This window comes from Netta rufina (genome assembly GCF_964035555.1).
Source record: "Netta rufina genome assembly, chromosome: 6".
Taxonomy (NCBI): domain Eukaryota; kingdom Metazoa; phylum Chordata; class Aves; order Anseriformes; family Anatidae; genus Netta; species Netta rufina.
This window is the reverse complement of record NC_140129.1, coordinates 25,279,485-25,304,401: the sequence shown is the minus strand read 5'-3', so window position 1 is coordinate 25,304,401 and position 24,917 is coordinate 25,279,485. Positions and strand designations below refer to the sequence as shown.

General features: G+C 46.0%; 1 protein-coding gene across 3 annotated transcripts in view; it reads right to left on the bottom strand.

Moving 5' to 3' along the window:
- The window catches only part of ADCY5 (adenylate cyclase 5), a gene marked incomplete at both ends in the record, with an annotated part of 211,880 nt that extends 193,619 nt beyond the window's left edge, over positions 1–18,261 (bottom strand). For all 3 annotated transcript variants that reach the window (XM_084289672.1, XM_084289671.1, XM_084289673.1), the window contains one exon: positions 17,251–18,261. In XM_084289672.1, the coding sequence (XP_084145798.1) occupies positions 17,251–18,261 (1,011 nt within the window). The remainder of the gene's footprint in view (positions 1–17,250) is intronic.
- Positions 18,262–24,917: the final 6,656 nt, after the last annotated feature.

The following is a 24,917-nucleotide window of genomic DNA, read 5'->3' as shown; positions in this document are numbered from 1 at the left end:
CTCTTCCCTTCCCCTTACCCAGGTAATTTCAAATCCTGTCAGTTCCCAGCTTTGGGCATCCATGTGCCACAAAAATAACTCTGTTGCCACAACAAATGCTTCTTTCAGTAGCTGTGCCTGGCTATAAAGGATCATACCATGCATTAAACCAAGCCAGTAGATTTCTCTTCTGCTAAGGAGCAATTGCATCTGGTACAGCATGCCCACATTCAGCACTTCCCAGCAACCCCGCTCAGTGTTCCCTGCAGTAATGAACAAAGTTTTTACTCCTTCAGTCCTCAGCATCTCTCCTTCTCTCCATCTAGCCTTGTCAGCCTACACATTTCCCTTGTGGAAGAAGCTCTGAAAAGTAAAACATTCCTTCAATAAAAGCATAACCATATGCAACATCAAAAGACGTCCAACATTAGGATATGCTTATAACATAAAACCCCATCCCCTAGGAAAACCACTTCACTTAACTGATGAGCTGTGCCACTGCAAAGGCACACAGAGACAAGTAGGATTGTGCACCGTGCTCTGCTTTGCCTGATGAAGATAAGATCGCCTGATGAGCAGACCCTGTAAAACATCCTGCAAAGGGAAACTGAAATGCACCCACTCAGCTGCTGAGCCTGCTTCAACGTCAGAGCCACACTAACATCCCGCGGGATGGTGGGACACACCAGCTTCTTCCATCCTTCCATTCCTCACAGCTGTCTGCTTCCAGCCATTCTGCGTGGGCACCACACCATCGCCACGTGGTGGGAAGCTGTGACCTACAGACTTAGTTGAGCCTGGAAGGAGTGGTGGTGGTGGCAACGTGGAGACAGGACAAAGGAGCCTGGCAGCAGTTTGCATTGGATTGATGCGGACCCTCCAAAGATAAAACTTGCTAGCAAAGTCTGCTATGTTTACAGCTACACAGCAGCTGGCTCCTTTAAAACAGAAAAGCTCAGGAACAAAACAGGAGGCAGACCTACCAGTGAGTTGTTTGGTGAAAGTTTCCTACAATTTTTCTATTGTCAGTCCCAGCTGAAAACTGTTTGTTATGGACAAGCTGCACGTGAAAGAGGGGACCAACATGTACACACCAAAAAACTTAAGTAAAGCGTTATCCCCTGTGTAAGATACATGGCAAGATATTCTGGGTCTCACCTTCAGAGTCTGTCTTTACTTCTTTCAACCCCTTGTTCTCTCCTCCCCCTCTTCTTTGTAGTCCCCTTCAGCCACTTTTAAGCAACCATTACCTACCAACCTGTTGCCATATATCCACTTCCAAGGCAGCAGCAAAGCCTGGGCGAACTTGGAGCATTTGATGCCCCATCTCTTTGCTACAGCCGAGGCTCTGTGCTTCACTGCATCCTACACAGCACACTCCCAGACTGCTAATTCAGCTAGCTCATGATATTTTGCTCAGCAGGCACCAAATAACACTTCACAATTCATTTTAATTGCAAGTTCTTTGTAATGTTTTCTTTGTTCAAGAGAGAGGAGAAAATTTAAGAAGTGGTTGGTCTGGCCTCTGTAACAATACTGGTACAGATCTAAAGCTTTCAAAATAACAACAAATTTACACCAAAAAATAACAACCGCAAGTGATGTCTCACAGCTGCCTCTCCTCATCTCCAGGCCCCATCCCACTGATCTTCCTGGTTTTATTTCCAGCCTTCTGTCCCCACCACCTCCCTAGGGGCCCACAAGACACCTCTGTCACCTTGCCTGCTCTCTCCTCACACACAGGCTCTCCTTCACAGTCCATTTTTAGTCCAACCCTCCCCAAGGTCCTGCAGACTAACTCCCCAGATCCCACAGAACAGCCCACCTTCTCTCAACACCACACTGCCAACACCATTCTCTTGCTGTGGCTGGTGCAAAAGGCATGTGGAGAAGCAAAGAAAACAGGCAGGCAGGACTGCGAGCACAGAATTCAATAAAGAAGCTGTAACCTGTTCAACAAAGAAGCTGGAACCCAACCGTTAGCATCCCTCGGTGCTTGCCTTTCATCTGCACAACACAGACCATGCCCTTCCTCTTCAGGCCAACACACAAAGCATTTTTACAAGGAGCTTGTTCACTTTTGCTCTCTGAGCATTCAAATTCAAAGCTGTATTCCCATTTGGAATATTTATGTGTTTTAACAAAACCTGACAGACACCTAGCCTCTGAATATACTCTATCTTTCCTTCCCAGCACAAGTGTGCTGTTCAGAGTCTAGCCAAAGGCTCTGTGAGGATCCTTTCTGCATTACCACACCTGTTTGCACTGCTGATCACATAAGTAATCGGCCTGCTGGGGTACGTGAGATTGGTCAGGCAGCTTATGCCTATTCAAGAGCAGCTACCTCTGAAAGCTTGACCAAATAAAGAAATCCACAAGACTGTTATTTATTCTGTAGAAGTGACTTGAGGCACGAGGAAGCTCTCACACTGCTTGGTCAATGAAAAACGTGGTTTAGGGTGATTTTAGAAAGCTAATCACACAAGACCCACTTAGGAGCCTGTACCTAACTCAGCTTCCAGATGCCTGAGGCATCCCATGTTGAGTGCCTAGGCACTACATTAAAGAGCAGTCAGGGACACTGGCAGGTTAACCAATTCAAGACGATCACTTCTTCAGACCGTATCCTCCTCCCCAGATATTGAGACTGGAAAGGACCCCAGGAAACCATAAGCATTTCTTTTGTGCTGTAAAACTATCTGGGTCAAGCCTGCTATCCCATGGGTTCACCATGACAAGTATCAGACACTCCACATGTACTAAAACCCACTCTGACATGGTACAATGTCCCCACTATGATTGAGACAGATGCCCATCCAGGAGGATCAGATCACTATTCTTGCCATGCTCCTTGAGCACCCCAGCTTTGAGGGGGTTCTGCCTGCTCAAGGGGCTGGTCAAACCTTGATCAAACCTGAACACAAACCTTAGATCAGGCCCGAAGTCATGAACATACAGCTGTGCATGCAACAGCTCCAGAAACACTGTGAACAAGAACCAGTTTAGGGCACAGTTACGGAAAGAGGTGCCAGCCCAGCATCCTCAGCCACTGCTGACAATGCGTTATTGTTCCCCTATAATGCAGTTTTGTTTAGGGCCCTCTTTGGAAATTCCATGACAACATGCATGCAAAGTGCCAGGGTGGATGCATGTGCTCCTCTGGTATTGTTTTCACCGTGGTTAATATTCCACCCACCAAGACCTCCCAAACAACTGTCTGCTCCATATGTTCATGACTTCATAGAGCAGGGATATACAGTCCTGTCTATACACAGTTTCTGTCTGCCTGTCCCCATTGCTCCCAAAAGTCACCGGGTGCCTCTGGCAGCTGCTTTTCAGGAGTTTTGGAGGGCAGCCACAGTGATGGGGCCTGCACACCCTTGTGAGCTCCCCGCCTTTAATCACCTGAGCCACTGGTCCTGAGGACATAAAATCATGGCTTGATTCACACTTCTGTTAAAGAAACAACAGAAAAAACAGTGCAAGTTCTCAGCACAAGAGGGTTAGGAAATAACTTGTGTATTACCACTAGCTAAATAAAATCCCCCCCATCTCCTCAGCAGAGCAGCACTTGACCCTCATTATCTAGAAAGCACCAGCTTGCCTGTTGTCCTGTGCAGGCAAGTTCTACTTAGAAAGAAACACTGGCCCACACTTGAGCTGTCTCCATGATCTGTGGAGCAGAAGAAAAAGGCTCCCAAGGCAGCACCATTAGCCCAGTGTGCCATCCTCAGTGGAGGGGTCCTCTGAGGTAATTTTTCTTTTGGAGGGACTAACGCCGACCTTTTCCTTCTTGCCCACAGCACTCACTCAAGAGTAAAGCTGATTATTCCATACTCCTACCAAAGAGCAATCCTGCCCTGTGAAAAAACTGCTTCCACCTAAAAAATGTTTCATAAACTACCAGCTCCCTGTTAAGAGACATGTTAGGAGTCACTGTGCAGATATTGCTTGTAAGGCATTCAGAAAACAAACCTGCATGTGTGGTCCATGTTGCAAGGTGCTCTGCTGCAATAAGGAAAGCCATACAAGGAGGCCTACACCAAAACACCCTGATTAAATTAATGTGCTCCACCTGTGCTCCCGTACCCTCCTCCCACTGTCAGCAGCTGGAGAGGTCTCTTCTAGTATTTTAACCCTCAGTTTTTCCTATAGTTGGTGAGTACCCATCCACATGTTTATTTGCCAGACCTTTTCCCATCCAGCTTCTTGTTTTAGAACTTTTTTGGAGCACTTAATATTCCAGTTAAGACACAGATGGATATACAGATAGAGTTTGTACATGATCCAGCTATACTGTAGGATACGTACACTTCAGTCAGTAACATGTTGTCACGAATGAACACTGCATGCCACGTGTAATTTAAGGTCCTCCTCACCATGATACCTAGAAGAAAAAGAGGCAGATTGCTCTGCAACTTCCCACCTGCATGTTTGTCTGCTCAGTGATGCCACTTCCAGTGGAGCTCATCAGAAACCACCCCAGCGTTGTGCTGAGAACAGGCCAGAAATGGGGAATGACAAAGCACGCCAGGGAGAGACAGGGCTGGAGGACTGCAGCATGGTGTGCAAGTCACAGCCTGATTTTCCAGAAACGTGTAGTGCTTCTCTCCAGCTCTGATAGCAGGAACAGGCAGGTGGGCTAGGCTGGGCAGCAGAAGAAAGAGACAGATGCCAAGGTAAGCCTGAAGCAAATTAAATATCAGAAGGCAGCAGGTTCCTTTGAGACTGCCTGGTTGCTCTTTTGGCAGAGGAGGAAAGCAAGCCATTAAAGAGGCAGAATACAGCAGTGTCGACTTCATTTGCAGCACTAATTGCCATGCACGTGCACTAATTGCCCTCACATGAAATGCAAGGGAGCAGGCACTACTCTAATCCCATGCTGGAGGTGAGGCTTCCAAAACAGTGCTTGTTGGGTCATGCTCTCAACCACACACTCGATTCCTACCAAAGCAAAATGGAGGGAATTGGAGCAGAGTCTTTTTTTTTTTTTTTTTTCCATAAAATTATCCACTGAAATTTATTAGAGACTGAAGAGGAAGCTTTCAACCAGTTGTTCTCAGCCTCCTTCAGCTGCATCTTTGTCTGCTCCTGGCTCCTTGACATCACTTTCTCACTACATGATGCCCAGCTGCCATTCCGCCAGCTCAGGTGCATATGTGCACCTCCCAGACTATTTTAGTGGAGGTAGTGGACTAAATTAAGTAAACAATGGACTAAACAAAGTTCAGCTGAGTTGGGCTGAAACTAGGATGGGGGCAAAAATGTCTCAGTTATTGAGTTTGACAGTCTTTTTGTCAAGCACTGCTGCTACAGGACATGCAACCAAAACTCTGCAAGACCCAAATCTCAGTAATCCTTTACCACGTGGGTGAAGAAGAGGAAAACGCACCTCTCACCACTAAGTTTTTACAGTGTTTCTTCTTTCCTTTTTATTTTTTTATTATTGTTTTTCCCTGGGACCTAAAAGGAGTCAGGCCAGGGAGAGACTGGAGACACTGCAGACATCTCCCACCAGCACCCCTCTGAAAGGTGTGCACGGCAGGGTGGCTGGTGTAAGGCAGATGCCTTTCAGAAAGGTGAAGACTGATCAGTGTAAATCAGTCACTATTGTTCTACGCCAGCTGTCCCTTCATACAGAAAAGCCCTGAGGGGAGTTTAAGGCAATTCCCAAGCAGCCAGAGGGAAAAAGGTATTTCTGGTGGCTGGCAGAACACATTTAGATTCTCATTCATTTCTTCTGGTGCTAAATACAAACTAGACAAGGCAATAAGGATTTAGGGTATGGTTAGAACAGAGGTAAGATTCCTATTAGATCTGGCAGCGACAGGCAGTAACAGAGGGAGGGAGGAGGTAGCCTGGCCATTAAGCTTCAAAAGCTCTTTAACTCAGCCCAGGAAACTGCAGCTCCACCTAAGATCCCTGCTCGTGCAGAAGGCACCTTTCAGGCTTTTTCCTCTCCACTGAAAGGACAATGTCAAATTTTTTTCCAATTTTTTTTTTTTTACTTCCTCCCACTCCGTCCTGACCCACTGGCCACCAAGCCAAAGTTACCATGCTACCCACCTGAATGGAGTACGACACTTCTCCACCCATCCCCAGGTTTGGCGGGGGGGCTGTCAGCCCCTGAGGTTTTACACGTAGCAGATACACAGCAAGGCACTGGGTGAACAGTGCATGCAGGGCTGTAAGTCGCTTAAACAGAGGAAGAGCTCATGGAAACCAGGGGAGCTTCTCCAAAGTGGGACCCAGAACAGCATCACCGGCTGCCACTTCATGGTTTAGCAACCTGGAATCGCACACCAAGGGGCAAGCAGAGAGGGCGACACTCTTCTAACCACTCATATATTCCCTTTTCTAAGCCAATACTATTAAGCACTCCTGTCTTATACAAGCTCCGGTCTTACCCTGGAGAAATTATGGTAAAGATTTGTCTGCTCAGAAAAGTTCATCAAAATAAATTGAAGAAGATTATTTAAACCTGTGTGAACACTCCTCTTAATGAGCGTGACTTTATTTAGTTTGCATTCCCTCTGGAAGTGAATTAAATTAACTGGGTCCATTTGCATCTACAGTAGTTGAATAAGGTGATTTCAGCAGTGGACAACAGTTTCTATGTAGTATTTTTTTTGTGGCTTAACTAATCCACCTACGGCTACTTTTCCAGGGCATCACTACTTGGACAAACCTTCAGTGTCATGACTACAGCCAGATAATCATTATCTACATTAGTTTAGAAGGGAAAATTGCAGTCTCCAAACCTTAACCAATGAGAGATGAAAACATTTTCAGGAAATACTTCCTCAAGTATGTGTTCACAGCCATTTCGACTGTGGCTGCAAAAGGCACACACTCCTAAGAGCCCCTGAAGCAGCCCTGAAGTGCTAACAGGTCAGGAACGTAGTTAACTAAGGATGCCTGCTCCACCAGCTGAGGAGGACTACAGGATGAAAGGGAAGCCACCTGTGAGAGGAGCTGAGCATCAAGCTTTTTGCTGGCACTGCAGCACTTTCAGGACCACCACATTTATGTGCCAGATGTCATAAACATGTACCATTTGTGACAAAGAGAGAGAGCAGCAGGCTTGGGGTGGGGTGGGAACTAAAGAAAGTGAAACAAGGAATATAAGAGCCAGTTTCAGCTAAGAGCAGCCACAGAGTTACGGTCATGGGCATCTCTACAACCTGCTCATCAAATCCTACGCAGGGCTGTGCATGCTTGTTTGCTTAAAACAGGCACAAAAACAAAAAAGCATATCGGCACCTTCGTGACTCCAAGAAGCATGGATAAAAAGGATGGGTGGTTTTTGGATGAATATATGATTAGTACCTGTCACAAGCAGTTTAGGCTGACTTAGTCTTGTCTTGGTGGATTGGGATGGTGTAGCTGACCTCCAGAGGCATCCTTCAACCATATCATCTCCAGTTCTGCAGCTTTCAAAAACTGTCAGTGCATCTGTCATAGCAGTGGGATGGCACTTGCTCCAGCACACTAACATGACTAAGAAGACACAAGCCTGAGCTCTAGTCCCTCATTTTATTCTGGCTTTTCAACAACCCTGCAAATTTCTCAGATACAGTAGTAAACCCCACATATGAGCAGTAGCTACGTGACGGTGCTTTCATGTACTGTTAAAGAGTCAAGAACAGAAATGGAGCAAAGAAAAATGCCATATTCAACAACGGTTACAAAGGCAAGAATGTAATTACCCAGTATGAAATCTGGGCATGATGTCAGAGCCCTTTCACAAACTAACACGACCATCTGTGTTATGTTTCAGGCAGGCGATGCCACCTAAAGCAGGAAAATCCCCCCAGTATGTTCCACCACAGGGCGTTATAAACCTGTCCTACTAAGGTGGGGGAAGCAGAGGTTCGGTTCACCTTCAGTTCAGAGACTTGCTGATTCCTTTTTCAGCTGGCAAATACTGTGCGTTCTACATTAAAACGATTTTCCATGCCATCTGAACAAAGTCAGTAAGCGTAAGAGAAGAATCAGTCACCGAGCTGCACTAAGAGCCATCAGTAGTCCTTCCTGGCCTCGCCATCAGCGAGCTCACTGCAGAAAAGCCATTCCCACACTAGTAACCTCCCTCCTGCTTAACGGTTTTAAATACTGCAGTTAGCTTTTAAAGAGCTAGAATGACATTTTAATTACACAGTCTCCCACCGCACTGCATAGCATCTTCCTTTGCAGGCACCACACAGCATCGCTTCCTTTCCTCTGTGAGATTACTAGTAACCACCTGCCTGAAAAAAAAAAAAGCAATCCCATTCAGTTGGAAACATCTTCATTAATAATGTATTCCTTGGTCCACCCATTTGTGTAATTCTGTGCATAAATCCCCATACATTAAGCAAGAACACAGACAAAGCTGCTGTCGGGTACCTCCCAGCAAATGGAAAGAATTCATCACTCAGCAAGCATGTCTGAGCAGCTCTGTCATCTGTGGGCTGACTGGCAAACTACTGTTTTTAGAAATACTGATTTGAGTAGTCCCTTACCACAGTGCTAGCTCTAAGAATTCAGTTTCCAGTGTCTGAGGTACACAGAAATCAGTGCTAGTAACATTTAGTCTAGAGAAGGGAATAAAGGGAAGGAGCCACGGCTTTTTCTGAAGGGGAGAATGCAGCCAGGGAACTGTCTGTATTAGAGATGTTTTATGACAGATTCTTGCAAGCAATGTCATAGCCTTTTCTTTTGACTATGAAGTGAGACAGAATGTCTTATACAAGCTGCAAACGCGTTTAAGGAATAAACAGTTTGCATAATTTGCTGCTTTAAGAGATCAATTTCTAATGTCTGGGGGGGGGGGGGGGAAAGAGCAACTTTCTGCATTTATATTCCTCCTCTGTTGCATCAGCACAGTCCTTTGTTTACTGTCTACAAAGATGCACTCTGATACTAGTGGAATGTGTATGCTAAATCAGTAATGCAGCTTTAATCCTCAACTCAACTCCCCAGAAGTAAAGTTTCCCAGGAGGAGGGAGCATGGCAGCTAAGCACTGCAGTGCCATAAAAGCCCAATTCGCAGTAAAAACTTTTATAGGCGTTGCATGGATGCGTAAAACTTTTCATGAAGAGATGCGAAAGTTCAGCATTTCGCCTGAAAAGCCATCAAACTGCAGAAGAATCAGTCTGGCTAAAGGCGACAGGGAGGAAAACCAGGGCAGGACTGAGGATGCTTTGAAACACACTTCTCTTCTGGCTTCTCCTGCTGCATAAAACTTTGACCATACAGTGCACACTGGATTTGCCTGATGCTATTTACTACAGACAGTCCAGATAACATCTTAAACACACAAACGTGATTTCTGTTCTTGATGTCTAGGGAAGAGAGCAAAAGATGCATCGCAATTGCATTAATCACTTACGATGGATATGAAGAGAAGCACACACAAACATTTTATTTGCAGAACGAAGCATGATGATACAACAAAGCATTCTACAGCTAACATTGAAAGGAAAATCCTACTCTTAATCAGAAGTCAAGCCTGGCACTAGGAGTGATACTGTCGGTGATGCCAAAGCTGCCCATGACTTCTTCTAAATTCACTTGTAAATGCATCACCTTTGCAGTGCAAAACTAAATGCGTCTGGCTGAAACAGTTCTCAAACTTGTCTAACCACCAGGCTTTTGAAGAAAGAAGGGCTTCCCACATCATCAAACGCAAGCTGGAAACCAGAAGCTAAAGGCAGAGCTTTAAATTGTGCTCAGTCCACTGCTCCCAGTATCAGAGCAAGACCAACCCATGCTAGGTTCTGCTGCAGATCTGATCAGCAATGCCATTCCTCTACCTGCCAGCAGTGAGGCTGGCAGCTTGTCAACATCATAAAACATCAAGTACAGATTTTCTTGGGAGTGGTCCAGTCGCAGGTGCTAAAAAGCATTTTGCCTCTTGTCTTGGCCTGACAGCCATTTTTTGTGTGATCTCGTTAAGTACTCGAAACCTCAAGCTTTTCTACGATAAGGTGAGAACATCTTGGAGGTCAGGAGACAAATATTAAAATTCTTGTCTCTTTCTCACACCCCCTCATAACTAGATTATCCTTTTTAATATCTTTGGGGTTGTGTTTTTTCATTCACATGAGATTTCCCCTTGGGTTTTTACCTAGCCTAAGGACTCCATAATAATGAATCAATTTAAACTCCTGGCAGGAGGAGGATACATCTCGGGTAAAGACAAAAAAGGTTTTTCTTAAAGTATCATCAATTTAAAAACAAAAAGAAGAAAGAGCATCCCCTGGATGCAAGATATCACAAGCTAGGATCGCTAGGCTAGACTTCAGAAGGAGTAAAGGAGCTAACACTGAGTGCATCCCACATCAAAACCCAGGACTCACAGGAGATGAAAAAAAGTCACTCAGCAGCTACACAGGAACCCCACCCACTTCCCAGAAGCTGTGAATTTTTGCATTCCTCACAAACACACACATTGTCACTATCCTACCACTGCAGGCCATGAAAAAAAGCCATATAACACATCCTGAAATCTCAGAGCAGCTATAAGGCTGGGGGGAGACTGCTGCGCTCTAGCTCCGTCTGCACTGCGTTTTCTGGGTACATATTATCCTTGCAAGGTGCCATGTAAATCCTACAGTATAAAGCAGACGGCAAGATAAACCTTGCCCAAGGGTAACAAAACTTGGAGCCCTGTCTTCCACCTCCCCAAACAAAAGCGGGTATTTTCTCTGAACCGCACCCACCTGCACAGTGAACAAAAAAAAAAAAAAAGAAAGAAAGAAAGAAAAAAAATGAAAAAAAAAAAAAAAGAGGACAGGCACATTTCAAAGCACAGGTTCTCACTCAGAAGCAACCAACTTCTATAGGGTAGACCACTTTACCACACACATGGAAGCTGCTGTCAAAATAATTTTGATTTTTTTCCTCTCAATGTTTCAGCTGCTGCTGAAGATTTTTTTCATTGTATCTTGTGCCAGGACAGAAGGAAAGGTCTTTTGGTTTGATGAGAGGATGAGAGTAATACCCACTACCAAAATGCAAAAACAAACCCAGCTATTCCCAAAAGACCGTAACTGTTCCCACTACTGAAACGGCCAAAAAAGTTAGCAAATGTTTCAGTTTTCCTAAAAGATTCCAAGGGAGCTGTGGTGCATGACTGAAAGATTAGCTAATCAAACCCAAACTGAGAGAGAGAGCGCATTTGGAGAGCTGTCTGGTGCCCAAAGTTCACATTGCAGCTGGGCAGAGTCCCAGACCTCTTCCAGCCCAGAGCTCAGCAGCACCGTAAGGATGTTTAGAAATCACCTGAATGCAGTTAGTAACAAAAGACCACATCAGTAAAAGGTCCTGACTCCAACAGGTCTGTGACAGAGGACAGGGTCACGCGTGGCTCAAACCAAAGCCCCCAGCCCAGGATGCGTGAGGTCAAGTCAACAGCTACGCTGTGGGGTTACAGCACCCAAAGCCGTCCTTCTGCCTCCTGCACCTCGATGAAACCTGTTGACATTTTGCTGAAACATCTTTGCCTCTCCAGAAGGAAACAGAATTAGCACACCCTGCCTTTTCCAGCCCATCAGATGCTCAGCAGGACAAGCCTTTTGCCAGCATTAGCGCACCTGGCACAGCAAGGCACCCAAATCCTCCCCCACTGAGTTTCGTATTCAACTCGCAAGTTCCAGGCCAGCCATGGGACTGCAACTGCTACCACAGGGCCAAGAAAAACGAGTTGAATGGGTCAGTTTACTGAGACAACGAACCTACCAGGAACGCAGAAAAATTAGACACTTGGCCCTCAGTAAACACTGTTATGTGAGCAGTTATGGGTGTCAGGGAACGATACAGTGAAACGAAAAAACAATTCAGGGTGGTGGGAAGGCGGGGAATGAAGCCCAGGAAGAAGATTAGGAGGTGGCAGGACCACAGGGTAATTTAGAAGATAAGACAAGCAGACATGCCTCTATAAACCTCAAGCAACACAGTCATTCCCCAGAGATACCAACAATATTCCTAATAAAGACTAATTGATATACAATACCTCAGGGATTAAATTAATTACCTCTGTTAGCAAATTACACTAGGGAAGGCAATTATCAATGCAACAGCTACTGAATGTTTCAGGTTGTCATTTTTTTCCTGACCTAAAGGCCTCATATGGTCAATTTTTACTGAGTTCAGTCCAAGCGTGCTCTGTCAGCCTTCAGCTGTGAGGGCTGCCGGAGCACATCTCCCCGCACGAGCAGCTCTGCTGTGTTTACGCAGAACAGGACATTAAGTGCTGCGAGGCACACGGTAAGATCACATCCTAAATAAGCGTTACTCAAATTTATTTTCCAGGCAAACAAAAGTAAAAGAGCAGTATGAAACTGTTAAAAAAAAGTGACAAACAGATCTACCTGCATTTCAGGTAGCACATTTCTCCTCCTTTGTGAATAAATGCCACTAGAAGACAATGAAAATGCAATACAGTGACTTGGTAACACTTCTGAGAATCTGTTAGTCTCAAAATCAGTCATTATCTACATATCTCACGCATGCTGCAGCTCAGTTGGAACACGCAGTACTACTTCTCCTGCTATGTGACTAGCTTCTCATCGAATGCCATTTGAATTGCATCTAAAAAGCATCTTTACGAGATGCTAGAAGATATCCAGAAGTCAATACCCTATTACAGTAAGATGTTTTTAGCTCTGCTGAAGTGACAGTTTATCTAGGGAAAGGAAAAAGACGCATTTTCATACCATCTTCCTAGAAATGGTTAAACTGAAACACCACACTTTCGAGAGCCACTGTGCAGCTGTGGATCAATCATGTATCATTAACATGGACTGCCATGGAGGAAGGCCAACACATACACAGTTCTCAGAAGTGAAGGATGAGGAGTACTCATGTAATGTTGTTATGATGGAGGCGTATGGAAAGGGACCGAGCAACAAGGAGCTCAACATCAGGAGCCTTGAATTGGAGTGCCAAAAACAAGAGCCGTGTACTGGGGCAGCTGCAGACAACTGTGCTATTAGAAAGCCTTTGCAGAAGGTTTGCAGTAGTATTTGGAGAGGAAAGAGAACTGAGGTTTTCAGTTTCTCTTTCAGTGAGGTTACAGACACAAGACAAAAAAAAAAAAAAAAAAAAAAAAACACCCAAAAAACACACACCCAAAAAAATCTTCTATACATCTTTCCCAGTCTTCTGTTTTTGTGGTACCTTAACAGTCACCCACTCACACTGAGTTAATAAACTACAAAGCCTTAACTGTATCCTTGAACAAGGAACCTCAAAAAGTTACAATAGAACAGGTTTGGATGGGAAAACAGGAATAAATCTAACCTCAGTCCACAGGTTTGTTTGATGTTTGTATATTGCATTCTTATCCTTCACTCCTGGTCCCCCATCCCTCCCACACACCATCCCCATCCCTTTTCAACTCTGATTCAGAGCCCAACCAACTCCATTGTGAAACTCCCTGTCCCTTCGCCCCTAGCCTGACAGAAATGCCAGGGCTTTCTCAAGACCTGCTGTGCTGAGGGCAACTGGTCCACTCACATGACCGCAGTGAAGCATCTGTGCTCACCCATACACTGCTAGTTCCCCGTGCGTCCATGCAGATTTTGTGGGTTAGTTAGGTGGTCTGTTTCTTCTGGAAGACGGAACAAATCTCATTATCAGCTTTGTTGTGAATACAAGACAATTTATTGACAAATAGTGTGTTTCCTTCTCAGGTAAGTATTTGACAGTTTTATTGGCGTTTACTTCTCACATGAATCTTGGAGTTGACTACTTCCAGAGCCCAGAAACGTATCACAACCACCAAATGGAAAAGTCTAAAAAGATACAGTGTGAATACAGAGGGGAAGACAGACCAGTGTGCACTGAAACACATTTGTAACCCCCATCCTTCCCAAAATAATGCAAGGACACAAAGCTGAAGACAAATGCAGTCATCCCCTCCCCAGTGAATCCAAACCCAGTCCTTCTGGAATTAATTGATCCCAGGTACACAAAAACCTTTAAGTGATCAAGATTTGTCGTTGCAGGAGTGTCAGACATTCAGTATTCTCTGCTACCAGCAGCAGTCTGTGGAGGTAAGTTCTCAAACAATTTCTTCTTATCCCCTCACTCAGCAGGGGATAGCTTTTGAAAGTAATGCAATAATTCACACTAATCGTTGTGTTTTGTTCCAGTTTAACATTAGTTCAAGAAGTTGGGATCATCGCCTGTACCCAGTCAGACTCACGGAAGGACCACGTACACCCGCTGCTTTCACCAGGGGTACTCAGGCTGCTCGTTTGAAAGGCAGACCCCAGACTCCTCCAGTCAGCAGGCAGAAGCCAGAGCTGCCTTTCAAAGTCCATTGACCCCAGAATTGTTGAAAAGCAGCTCAGCTGAGAGGGAACAATCACAGCTACCTTTATTCCTGCCACTTTACCAATTCAGAAACAGTGGTGTGCCTTAATCCTTTCCTGAAGCAACGGATGAGGAGGGCTCTCTGCCTTTAAAGACACCAGCCTGACTAGCATCACCGCAGACCACAACGTCTGGTGACAGAGAAGTCCAGGAGTGCTAGGAGCAAGGCTATTCAGACAAATAAAATCGTGCATCCTCAGAGAGGGAATCCAACAAGTTGCCTTTCTCCCAAAAGGGACTGACAACTGAGAATTTCACCGTCTTTCTCAAGAGAAGCAGCGAGGCTTTTAACGGGCTCCCCGAGCCTCGTAAAAGCTGGCAGAAGTCTATGCAAGAGTCACCCAGCTTGAGATTTGAATTATAAAATGTCTGATTTTTCCTTGCTTGGAAGCAACTGGGAGAAGATTAAAAGAAAACAAGCCCTCACAAAGAATAACTTGCTGAAGTACTATGGTTAAAAATGCCATGACAAGAAGAGGCTGGGGGACGCACATCCCAAACAGCCTTTCTCCTGCGAATGCTATGGATAAAGAACCATCTGGTCACGCAGTCACAGATGCATTCGTATCCACTTCTGCTCCACAAAACCCGGGCTGATGTGACTGTCAGAGTGCAGCCACTGAAAACAACTTAACCCTCTCCTCTCAATTTTATCCGGCCTTCATCCACCTTCACCCACATGAGTCTGAAGGGAAAAATAGGGCTTACGTGCTTCAGTGGGGCAGAGCTGAACGCGCCACATTTCCATGGCAACAAAGGCAGCCCCAGTGAGAAAGGCCTGCTCGTAGCTGTGAGGCAATGTGCTCTGTAGGAACAGATTTTTCTATCAGCCAGAGATAGCAGCTCACGTTCATACGCAAATGTGCAAGGAATCTTGATTCTTGGCCTTGTGCAGCCCCGCTGGATTCAGCAGAGCTGTGCCAGTGGAGACCGCAGTGAGATAGAGACTGGCACTTGGGGTAAGTAGAAAGAAGTACAACGTGGAGAGAGACGTCATCTTTGAAAACAAAGTGAGAGGACTCCTAAGATATTCTTCACCAACTAAACGCTTTTCTGAAGCTGCAGTAAAGCCCAGTTTTGGCATGAAAGGGAACACAACTGTGGCACACAGATTTATGAACACTTCACCATCCCCTCCTGCCCGTGCTTTTACCTTCAACAAGTTCACATTTATTCACGTGCTCAGCCTCTTACAAATAAACCTGCTGTGCTGGGAGGAGGGAGCCAGTCTAGCGATCCTGAGCTGTAATCATCCCAAATTCTCCACCGAGGGAGTCGATCATTTAGGCTGCGTCCCGTTAAGATACAGTTACCGATACTTTCCACTGTGACAATACCTTATATGCTCATCACTACCGTCAAAAATCAACTTGTAACAGATTAAGTCTTTTTGCCTTCATCATGATTTTGCCTTCCTATGTAAGAACACAGTCTCTGAATATATCGAACTGAAGAGGACAAGTCTCAGTGTATGCAGGGAAGAGCATGCACAAGGCTCTGTGGGAACCAGAGCGGCGGTGAGCAACTTCTGGCATTAGCAAACTTTTCCAAGTCAAGCAGAAAAACAGTAACAGTCCCATTTACAGCGTATGCTCTGCTGGAAATGCACAAAAAGCCATTTATATCAAGCATAAGAAAAATATGCCATGTGCAGTTTATAAAAATATCTGTAACAAGCTAAGAACAAAGCCAGAAACTGTCCGAGCAGGCTTAACTGGGCAGGGACAGGGGGAGAAGAGAATAGGGAGCAAGCAGGGGGGAATGCAATAATGATTTCAAGGGATATTTTGTACAGGGAAGTAGTGACAGCCTGAGCATACTGGAGTTTTATTGATATGGAGGAAAAAGCCCTAGAACTTTTCCTGACACTGCAATCGGTGAAACTCAAAGCAACTTCACAGCCAGGCTCGAGGCAGGTGTTGCAAGCACAAGGCTGAATTTTGTGTGATGTGACAGGTCGGTAGGCTACCGAACTCCTGGTGCTAACAAACACACAAGCATCCAGGCTGGCTGTGACAGGTTCCTGCTTGCTCAGACCCCTGCTCCTTAGATGGCTGGTGATTATCACATTGCCATGTTTTCAGTCGCTGGTTCTGGGATCACCACGGTGCCTACTGAGCTGGTAGTGTATGACCTGCATGGCCACTTGCTTTGCTTTGTAAAGAAGAGCGGCACCTTGTATTGCTGTTGTTTATACAGATATGGTAATTAAAAATTGCACCGTAATGTGTTCAGCAGTAGTCTTATTGTCCCTGTGAACTGAGCTGCTCCAGTTAAATATGATATCACTACTAATCACCTGCTTTTATACATCTTTATTTTTTTCTAGCTGCACATGAACTCTGGGCTTCCTCACCGTCGACATTTCCAGTACATCTCAGAGCAAACACCTTCCTGGTAAACCAAAAGCTTATTCAACGTTTCCTTGGAGCACGCTCCCCGACGCCTCAGCCAGCCCTGCGCCGATGTGAATTTAGCCCCTGGAGTTACACACGAGGATAGCCTCTACCTGACAGAAATCACGAGACTTTCCACATGTTTGTTTCCTGGTGACCCGGCAGCCTGCGGGACACCGTGCCACAGGTGCATGTGGTGTGGAGCTGTTGACACTAAACACAGCTGAAGGGCACTGGGGGCTGGCCGGCCGTGTGCCGCTACAGTGGGTGTTGGAAACCCCTTCGACAGGTTTCCTAAACGTTCAGAGCCTTAGAGACACCAGCACCGAAGAAACACAGCTATAAAAAAAAAAAAAGGGTAGAGGGTACCGCCGGACAGCACAACATCCCACCGAGCGGCAGGTTGCTCGGGGCTGGGGACAGGCAGCCAAACCCACCGTCCTCGCTCTTCCAGGGCAGGTCGGGGCTGCTGAGCGCACAAACGAACAAACAGGCTGGGGGGTCGCCTACCTGCTTTAGGAGGAACTTATCCTCCGCGTTGATCTTGAGGGAGACGGCCAGGTGGATGGCGGAGAGCACCACCCCGCTGATGACCGCGGCCCTCATCCGCACGGGCAGTAGCGTGTAGATGCTGTAGATGAAGAAGACGGTCCACCAGATGCCCTCTGAGGCGCTCCTGGGCCACACCAGCAGAACCCCTACCACTTGCACAGCCAGGATGACCAGGATGACGGAGTAGCACGCCAACCACATGTGGTCCTGGTGGAAGTCGTTGCGGTTGCACACCATGCACAGCACCACCATCAGCAGGATGGCCAGAGAGAGCACCACGACGTAGGATACCTCATAGCGGCCGTGCACAGCATGGAAGATCAGCATGACCACGCAGACCAGCACCAGCACGGCCATGAGCATGGTGAGGCTGCTCTGGTTGAGTCGGAAGAAGTAGCGCTGATAGAGGCGCTCCAGTTTCTCCGACTGGAACTTCTTGGACCTGAAGATCTGCAGCAGGCTGCTGCAACAGCTGCCCATGGAGAAGGCCGCCTCGGAGCCCCCCTCGTCCCCGTCGTCCTCCTCGAGCTCCTCGATCTTGGCCTTGATGCGTCTCTCCTCCAGCCCCAGCTCCACGGACCGGGGCCGTACCTCCCCCTGCTCCCCCAGCTGCCGGGGGCTGGCATTGTTGGGGGCAGCGGGGGAATCACCACCAGGCGGGTGGCGGGACCGGTGACGTCGGCTTTCGTCACCGTGCTCCTGCCAGGCGGATTTGGACCTAAAGCTCATCATCCTGCAGCCACTCTCCCCGCGGCTCCGGCTCGCCTGGGGCTCGTAGTCTTCCTCGCTCCGCCACCTGCTTGCCATGCGGGAGGCCTTCTTGCCCGAGGACCGGTTCGGGGGTGGCGGGTAGGAGTAGCCATTGGCCCTGGCCTCCGCTTCGCCCCAGGCTGAGCGATGCTGCTCAGTGCCCGCCCAGGGCGCGGGGCCACCGAAGCCCGGGGGGCTGACGCTGTTGGACCGGGACATGCCCTGCGAGAAGGGGCAGCGGGCAGGGGGCTCCCCCACACCGAAAGGGACGACCAGAGGGGGACAAAACCCCAAAACACAACAAGGGAAAGAAAAAGATGGGGGAGGTCGATGTGAAAAGAGGGGGGGCCAAAAAAAAAAAAAAAAAAAAAAGCCAAAAACCCCAAAGTCTCCGCAGCGTCCCCTAGAGCCGGGGCATCCCGGGGGGGGGGGGACCTCAGGGCAGCGCTGGCTCCATCGGCGGCCCCGCTGCTTCCACACCCGGGGGGCGGCGGAGGGGACCGGGGGGGAGACGGAGGGGACCCGGGGACCCCCTGCTCAGGGCAGGGCGGCCTCAGCCGCTGCGGGGCGGCCGCGGGGGGCTCGGTGCTCGGCGGGGGAGCCGCATGGCAGCTCGCCGCGCCGCGCCGGCCCCGGGCACCCGCCGCCGGGGGCCGGGCACGGGGCGGGCGGGCGGGCGGCGGCCGCCCCGCGGGGAAGGCGGCGAGGCTCAGGCTCAGGCTCGGGCTGCCGGGGCCGCGGCGGGCGGCGGGAGCATCCCCTGCCCCTGCCCGGGGGGAGCCTGCCCGAGGCGGCTGCTGCTGCTGCTCCTGCTGGTGGTGGTGGTGGTGGTGCTGCTGCTGCTGCTGCTGGCGGCGCTGCTCCGCCGCTGGGAGGCGAGGCGAGGCCGGAGCAGCCCCGGCGGCACGGCAGGGCGGGCGGCAGCCGCAGTGCTCATGCACATACAGCAGGCAGAGCTGGGGAGAAAAAATAAAAAAAATAAAAAATAAAAAAAATAAAATTAAAAAAAAAAAAAGAGGAAAATGGGAAAAATAATAATAAAAAAAAAATCAGGGAGGGGAGGGCTCGGCACGCTCGCCCGCCCGCAGCGGCACGGCCGGGACCGCGATGGGGACGGGGAGCGGGACGGGGAGCGGGCTGGGGACGGGCACGGCACAGCCCGGCCCGCCCGCCCCGCGCCCCTTTGTACTCCCCATTCAACCGGGCGCCGGCCGCGCCGGCCCCCGCCCCGCCCCCCGCCGGCCCCCATTGGCGCGCCCCCCACCGCCGCCGCCTCCCATTGGGCGCCGCCGCCGGCCGGCCCGCCAATGAACGCGGGAGAAGGGAGGGGGGGGGAAAGGGAGGCGGTTTAACCCTTTGGGTGCCGCGGGAGGGCGAGGCGCTGCCTGAGCTCCCCCCCCCCGCCCCTCAACTTCCTGACGGGGCGCTGCCTCTCGGCCTCTTCCCCCCGTCACAAACACGCGGATAAAAGGGGTTTCACCCCCAAAAAGTTGCACGCAGTTATCACGGCGATGATCACTGATGTGGCGTGGGCCTGCCAGGTGCTGTGCCACAGGTTGCCCTCACGCCTCCTTCCCCAACAGGAGGTGTTTGTGTCAGTAACACCTTTGGGGTGCCATGTTGGGGTGTCCCCCAACACTCCAGATAACGGGACAGACAGCACTGAGGTTCCCTCATCTCACCCCTGGGACCCAGTCAGGACCCTATTCAGCTTTTACACCACAACAGCCTCTAGAAGCCTCAGTCCCCGTCAGAATTTCACTGCACCCCGAGCTACAGCCCCTCCTCCAGCAAGTTTACTGCCACAGGTAAGAGAACCTGATCATTTCAGTTCTAATGCATCACTCGTTTTTCTGTATTACATCATTTTATTTGACCTAGTGACTGTTTTGCTTATTTATGTTACAATAATCGACGTTAAAGCTGAATACATCAAAGATGTATTTTTAAAAAATTCCTTAGCTTTCAACCTTCATCCTTGCCAGAGGGGAGAAAAGTCTTCAGACTAAAGGTTGTCACTTTAAAAACAGGTAGGTAGATCTGAAGTGGTGGGTTAAAAGAAAGGTAAAGGAGCAGTCGGAGGAGAGTTTTCAAGGAACCTGTAGACTTGAGACAACAATGAGGATTCTGTATTAGAAGCAAAGAGAAGAGTTAATCGGGCACTAATGAGGACACACGTGCTGTGACACAAAAAATGCAAGAGATTCTACACATACATTAACATGAACACCTAGAAGTAGGTATTTAAGATTTTCAGTATCTCATATATTGGAAATGCAGTATAAGAAAGCTAACTAGTACGATATTGTAATATTAAGGTACAAATTATAATAAGAGAGCTCACCTATAGCTTTTCACCCCGTTGAAAGAGATTAACAAGCACAAATATCATTACTGTGTAATGTTGAAGCAGAGAAACTTATCTAGAAAAGCTAATGTTTCACTTTGCAGCCCAGCCTTCCCAAGTTCTATTCATCCAATCATAAAAGCGGGTTCTTCAACACACACAGAGTTCACACATATTCTGATTTCAGATGTAGCCTCATAGATCAGTATACAAACATATTTTACTTTGTTATTATTACAACAGGTGCAGTAGACAAACATTGGCATTCTTCTTTTGCATTATTTACTTAGAAGGGTGAATAACATCTAACTACTGGCCTCAGACCACACATCGCACATTTCACTTTCTGAGGCCTTCGTCACTCATGCAAGTGTTAAATCCAGAACTCTAAATTATCTATGCTCCCTAGATTAGGGAAGCCATTATAAAACATGATCTTGGTCCTTCCACTGACTATGTCGGCATAGTCCAAAATAGTCCTCTGAAACCCAGAGCTAATAAGAGAATCCAATACAGAGACATGAAATTGAACTGAAATTGAACAAGTTGTCATTTATATATAAAAGGGTGGAAAATGAGACCATGTATGGAAAAGAAGTGTTCTCTGTACAAGATGACTAATGAAACTTAGTTTCAAATGTTTTTATCTTAACTGTGTACGCCCCCCTCCTCATTTATTTGGGCAAGAAATTACAGCAGATTGTGGGTGGTCTGAAGATAAGCACAGACTCAAGCTGTAGGAATTTCTGAGACCTCTACCCTTCTTCCTAATGTGGCTGGTACTGCTCGTTGACTGTACTTTGTCAGGAATAGGTAAATGGGCTGGAAAAACGAATGTTTACCTAGCCTGTTTTCATCATGAAGCACAGTTTTGAATAATAATATACATACGCTATTCTGTTCAGAAATTTTTCCAAATTATACAACTGCAATGGGCAGGTGTCAGTATATTGTACAGTACTTTTATTCTTCAGAATTCATGTAATAGGACTCCACTGACAGTTCAATATGCAAACAAGGATCAGTTTTAAACTTAGAACTGAGGAAAAAGTGAATCTCATAATTTTTAACATCAATGAGACATATATATATATATATATATATATATATATATACACATACATCTTTCTGTCAGGGATTTATTTCTTCAAAATCTGGCAAGCTATGGCGTGATCTGCAGTCATGTGTCACCAGGAAACTGGAACACACTGACCCTTGAATGTTTATGTCTGCCCCACATTTGTACGCACCTATGTTTCTAGAGCAGATTTCCATATATCCTTTGATATGATAGTGCTTTTGAAAAACAAAGCAATTATCTTCGGATTGCAGAGATTACTTGTGGTACAGCTTTGCCAGTATCGTTAATTTTTAATCCTTGCTAAGTAAACTAACCCCTGATGCCTTACTTTCAATAGCCATTTTCATGCAGATGCAAAAAAGGCTTTTTCTGCTGGTTTACTTTTCTAACTTCAGAACAGTTAGAGCAACTACTCTTGCTGTCTGGTAAGGCAATCCCAGTAAGCACATATAGTAAAATAGTGGCACACTGTAACTAACATCATTATGTCAGCATGAGGATTTAAGAATGCTACCTTCTCAAGTGAACTTGATCCTTACTATATGCTTTGATAGTATTCAGTCCTGTATACTGTATTCTGCAGTCTTTGTCCTACTGATACAACTTTCCCATGCTATGAAGAGCAATGTAAATAGCTTTTACAAATGCATCTGTAAATATTCGTTCCAACTACTTTTATTCAGCTAAATATGAGCATTTCTCCAATTCAGCTCTGTTGCTATAGAAAGGCAATATTCTAATCAGAGGAAAAAACCTTCTAGAACAGTTTAAATTGCACAGAAAAGCTGAATAAGGAAACATTTAATAGCCAGTCTAGTAGTTTTCCTGAAAGTACTGAAAGTACAGGAACAGAGGACTAAAACAGCACCCAAACCATGCGCACTATTCCCCACAATCACAAACATGCAATAAATGCTTATTGCAGAATGAAAAGGACTCCAGTCATCAGCACACCACCAGAGAAGCATCTCAGCACTTTCATTTAATACTACTCCCCCCCCCCCCCCCCGAGTTTGTTTTATTAAACAAACAAACAAACAAACAAAAAAACCTACAGGACACCAAAGGAAAAAAAGGAGGACACGGTTGAAGTTTTCCCAGCAATGGTTTTTGGAAACTCAACAGTAGCTCTGTATCCAGTACCTCTCCTCTTCTTCCATCTCGTACTTGTATCAAGAATGCCATCTAGCAGAGAAGCTCAGCACTCAGTATCTTTTGTTTTTATCCAGCGAGAGAGGCCGTTGTACTTTACCTGAAGAGACCTTTAACTCGAAAGCAAACTGATTTCTTACAAACTGATTTCTTAAAAGTGACCTTGTATTCAGCTGACTAGATGGCCCTCCACTTTCTGCATCATCCCCCAATGGCATGTTTTATTTATTTTTTTTGTTAGGCATACATTTGGGAGTACACAGCAGCTATGAATCTCTACTTGGAGCACCTGAACTTGCAAAGTGTGTTTTTACCATAGGCTTGCTGTAAGTGATATTTATATATTTTAACAGCGCCTAAATAACAGCTACAGATGGTTTGCAGAAGTCTGTGCAGACTGTCTGAAGCAGTGAGTCAAGAGACAGGAGAAAATGCAACTCAGTGTTCACATTTCAGCAACATAAGCCTCTGCAGACTTCCAATAATGAATTTCCCAGTACAAACATCTCTAAGTCATATTAGGTATGACATCAAATTTCTTTGTACAAACTAGGCTGAATTAATTTCATCTAAAGAGCAGGAGTTTGTCATGAGACCTTAGGGTCTGTGCTTTGGCAAGTATAACTAGACACGCAAGTATTTAACCATTGTGAATTTTGTTTTTATAGGGCAGGATTGAGATAACATGCATCTACTTTAGACTAGAGAAATTAAATATGTTAACAAAAGATGTTATTGTCAACATCGGTAACGCCCACACATCAAAGAGAAGAACATACCTCTGAAAATACTAATCCCAACTTTATTTGTGAAAACATAAATAAAAATAAATCCCTTTTTATTTTTTAATCAGTAAAGTACTGTTTTAGAAATCAGTGACCAAGCTTAGAAGCATTTTAAATTTTGTCTGAATTTTTAATTTCAACTGCTTCAGGATAGCCTTCAAAAACCACCACAGAAACTTTTAACCCTTTCTCTTACACCACAATACCAGAATTCTGACAAGTGTGGAAGAGCATTCATTTAGGAGACAGGAAGCAGAATTTAAAAGCCACTGGATATTGAATGTCCAGGCAGTCAGGTGGCTTGAATCAATCAGTCACTCCCAACTCTAGATGTGTTCAGTCCATTCCAAATAAAACTGAATCACACAAATTCACACCTCTGTATTTCATACCGAACACACCAGCAGAGCTCATCCCTCAGGTCTTGTTTGGAACTGCCAGTGCTCTAGGATGAGCCTTAAATGCTATTGGAAAGGTAATTTACTTAGGAACACAGAATTCTTATCCTTTTCAGACTTTTTAATGCTACCCTCAGCAACAAAAATTGTTTCCTCACGTACTGTTTTCAAAATGCAAAGAGGAAACACAACTAGTAAAAGTTATTTGAAGACACAAATGGAGCTCAGCACCACCCTTCACAGCATTACATTCCAAAGAAATTTTTAATTACACAGTAGCACCAAGTCACAGCTATCATGTGTAAAATGTGCTGATGCTGGTTATGACAACATTATTTCATCCCTTCTGCAGTAAAACAAAAAAATCATTGTAGTTGTGTAATCTTATGACAAGCATATGCCTAGAATAATAGCAGGCACTCTGCAACTGCTACTCAGTTCCTGTTAGAGGATTATAACTTGTTATTTATGAGCATTAATGGAATCTCGACACAGTATGTAAATCTCTCTCTCAGGAAGTGTTAAAAATGCTAAGAACGTTGCTGTGGTAGCAGACATACTATATTTAGTAAATCAACTCTGAAATATTCTGTTGCGTTAGTTAAGCATTCCATTATATTTAGAATACTCCAAAGAGTTTGTTTCTGTAGAAAACCATCACCACCTAGAGTACAGATAACACCAGCAGAACAAAGAGCTGGCACTTGATTGAGGATCCTTCAGGAAGTTGCAAATTTGAATGTTAACAGAGTCAGTTAACATGTTATGATCTTTCAAAAGAAAAAAGCAGAGCACTTGTAACAGTATTAATTGACGAAGGTGTCTTTTGTTTGTGCTTGAAAAGTCATGCATGCCCCCGAAAACATTGAAATTGCAAAGTACAGCTTATGTCAGATGAATAAAAACACAGCCCTAATCCACATTTGCCAAGCATCTGCTTTTGTTCCCTAAACAGTGACAATACAGCAGATTTTGTTTGGAATTATTTTATTTGGATTATAGCAATTAGTATCACTGGTCAGTAGACCAAATCCAGGCAGAGAACACAGAATCAATTTCACAAGGCAACAAACACAGACTAGTATGTTCGCATACAAACCATTTCACCGCAT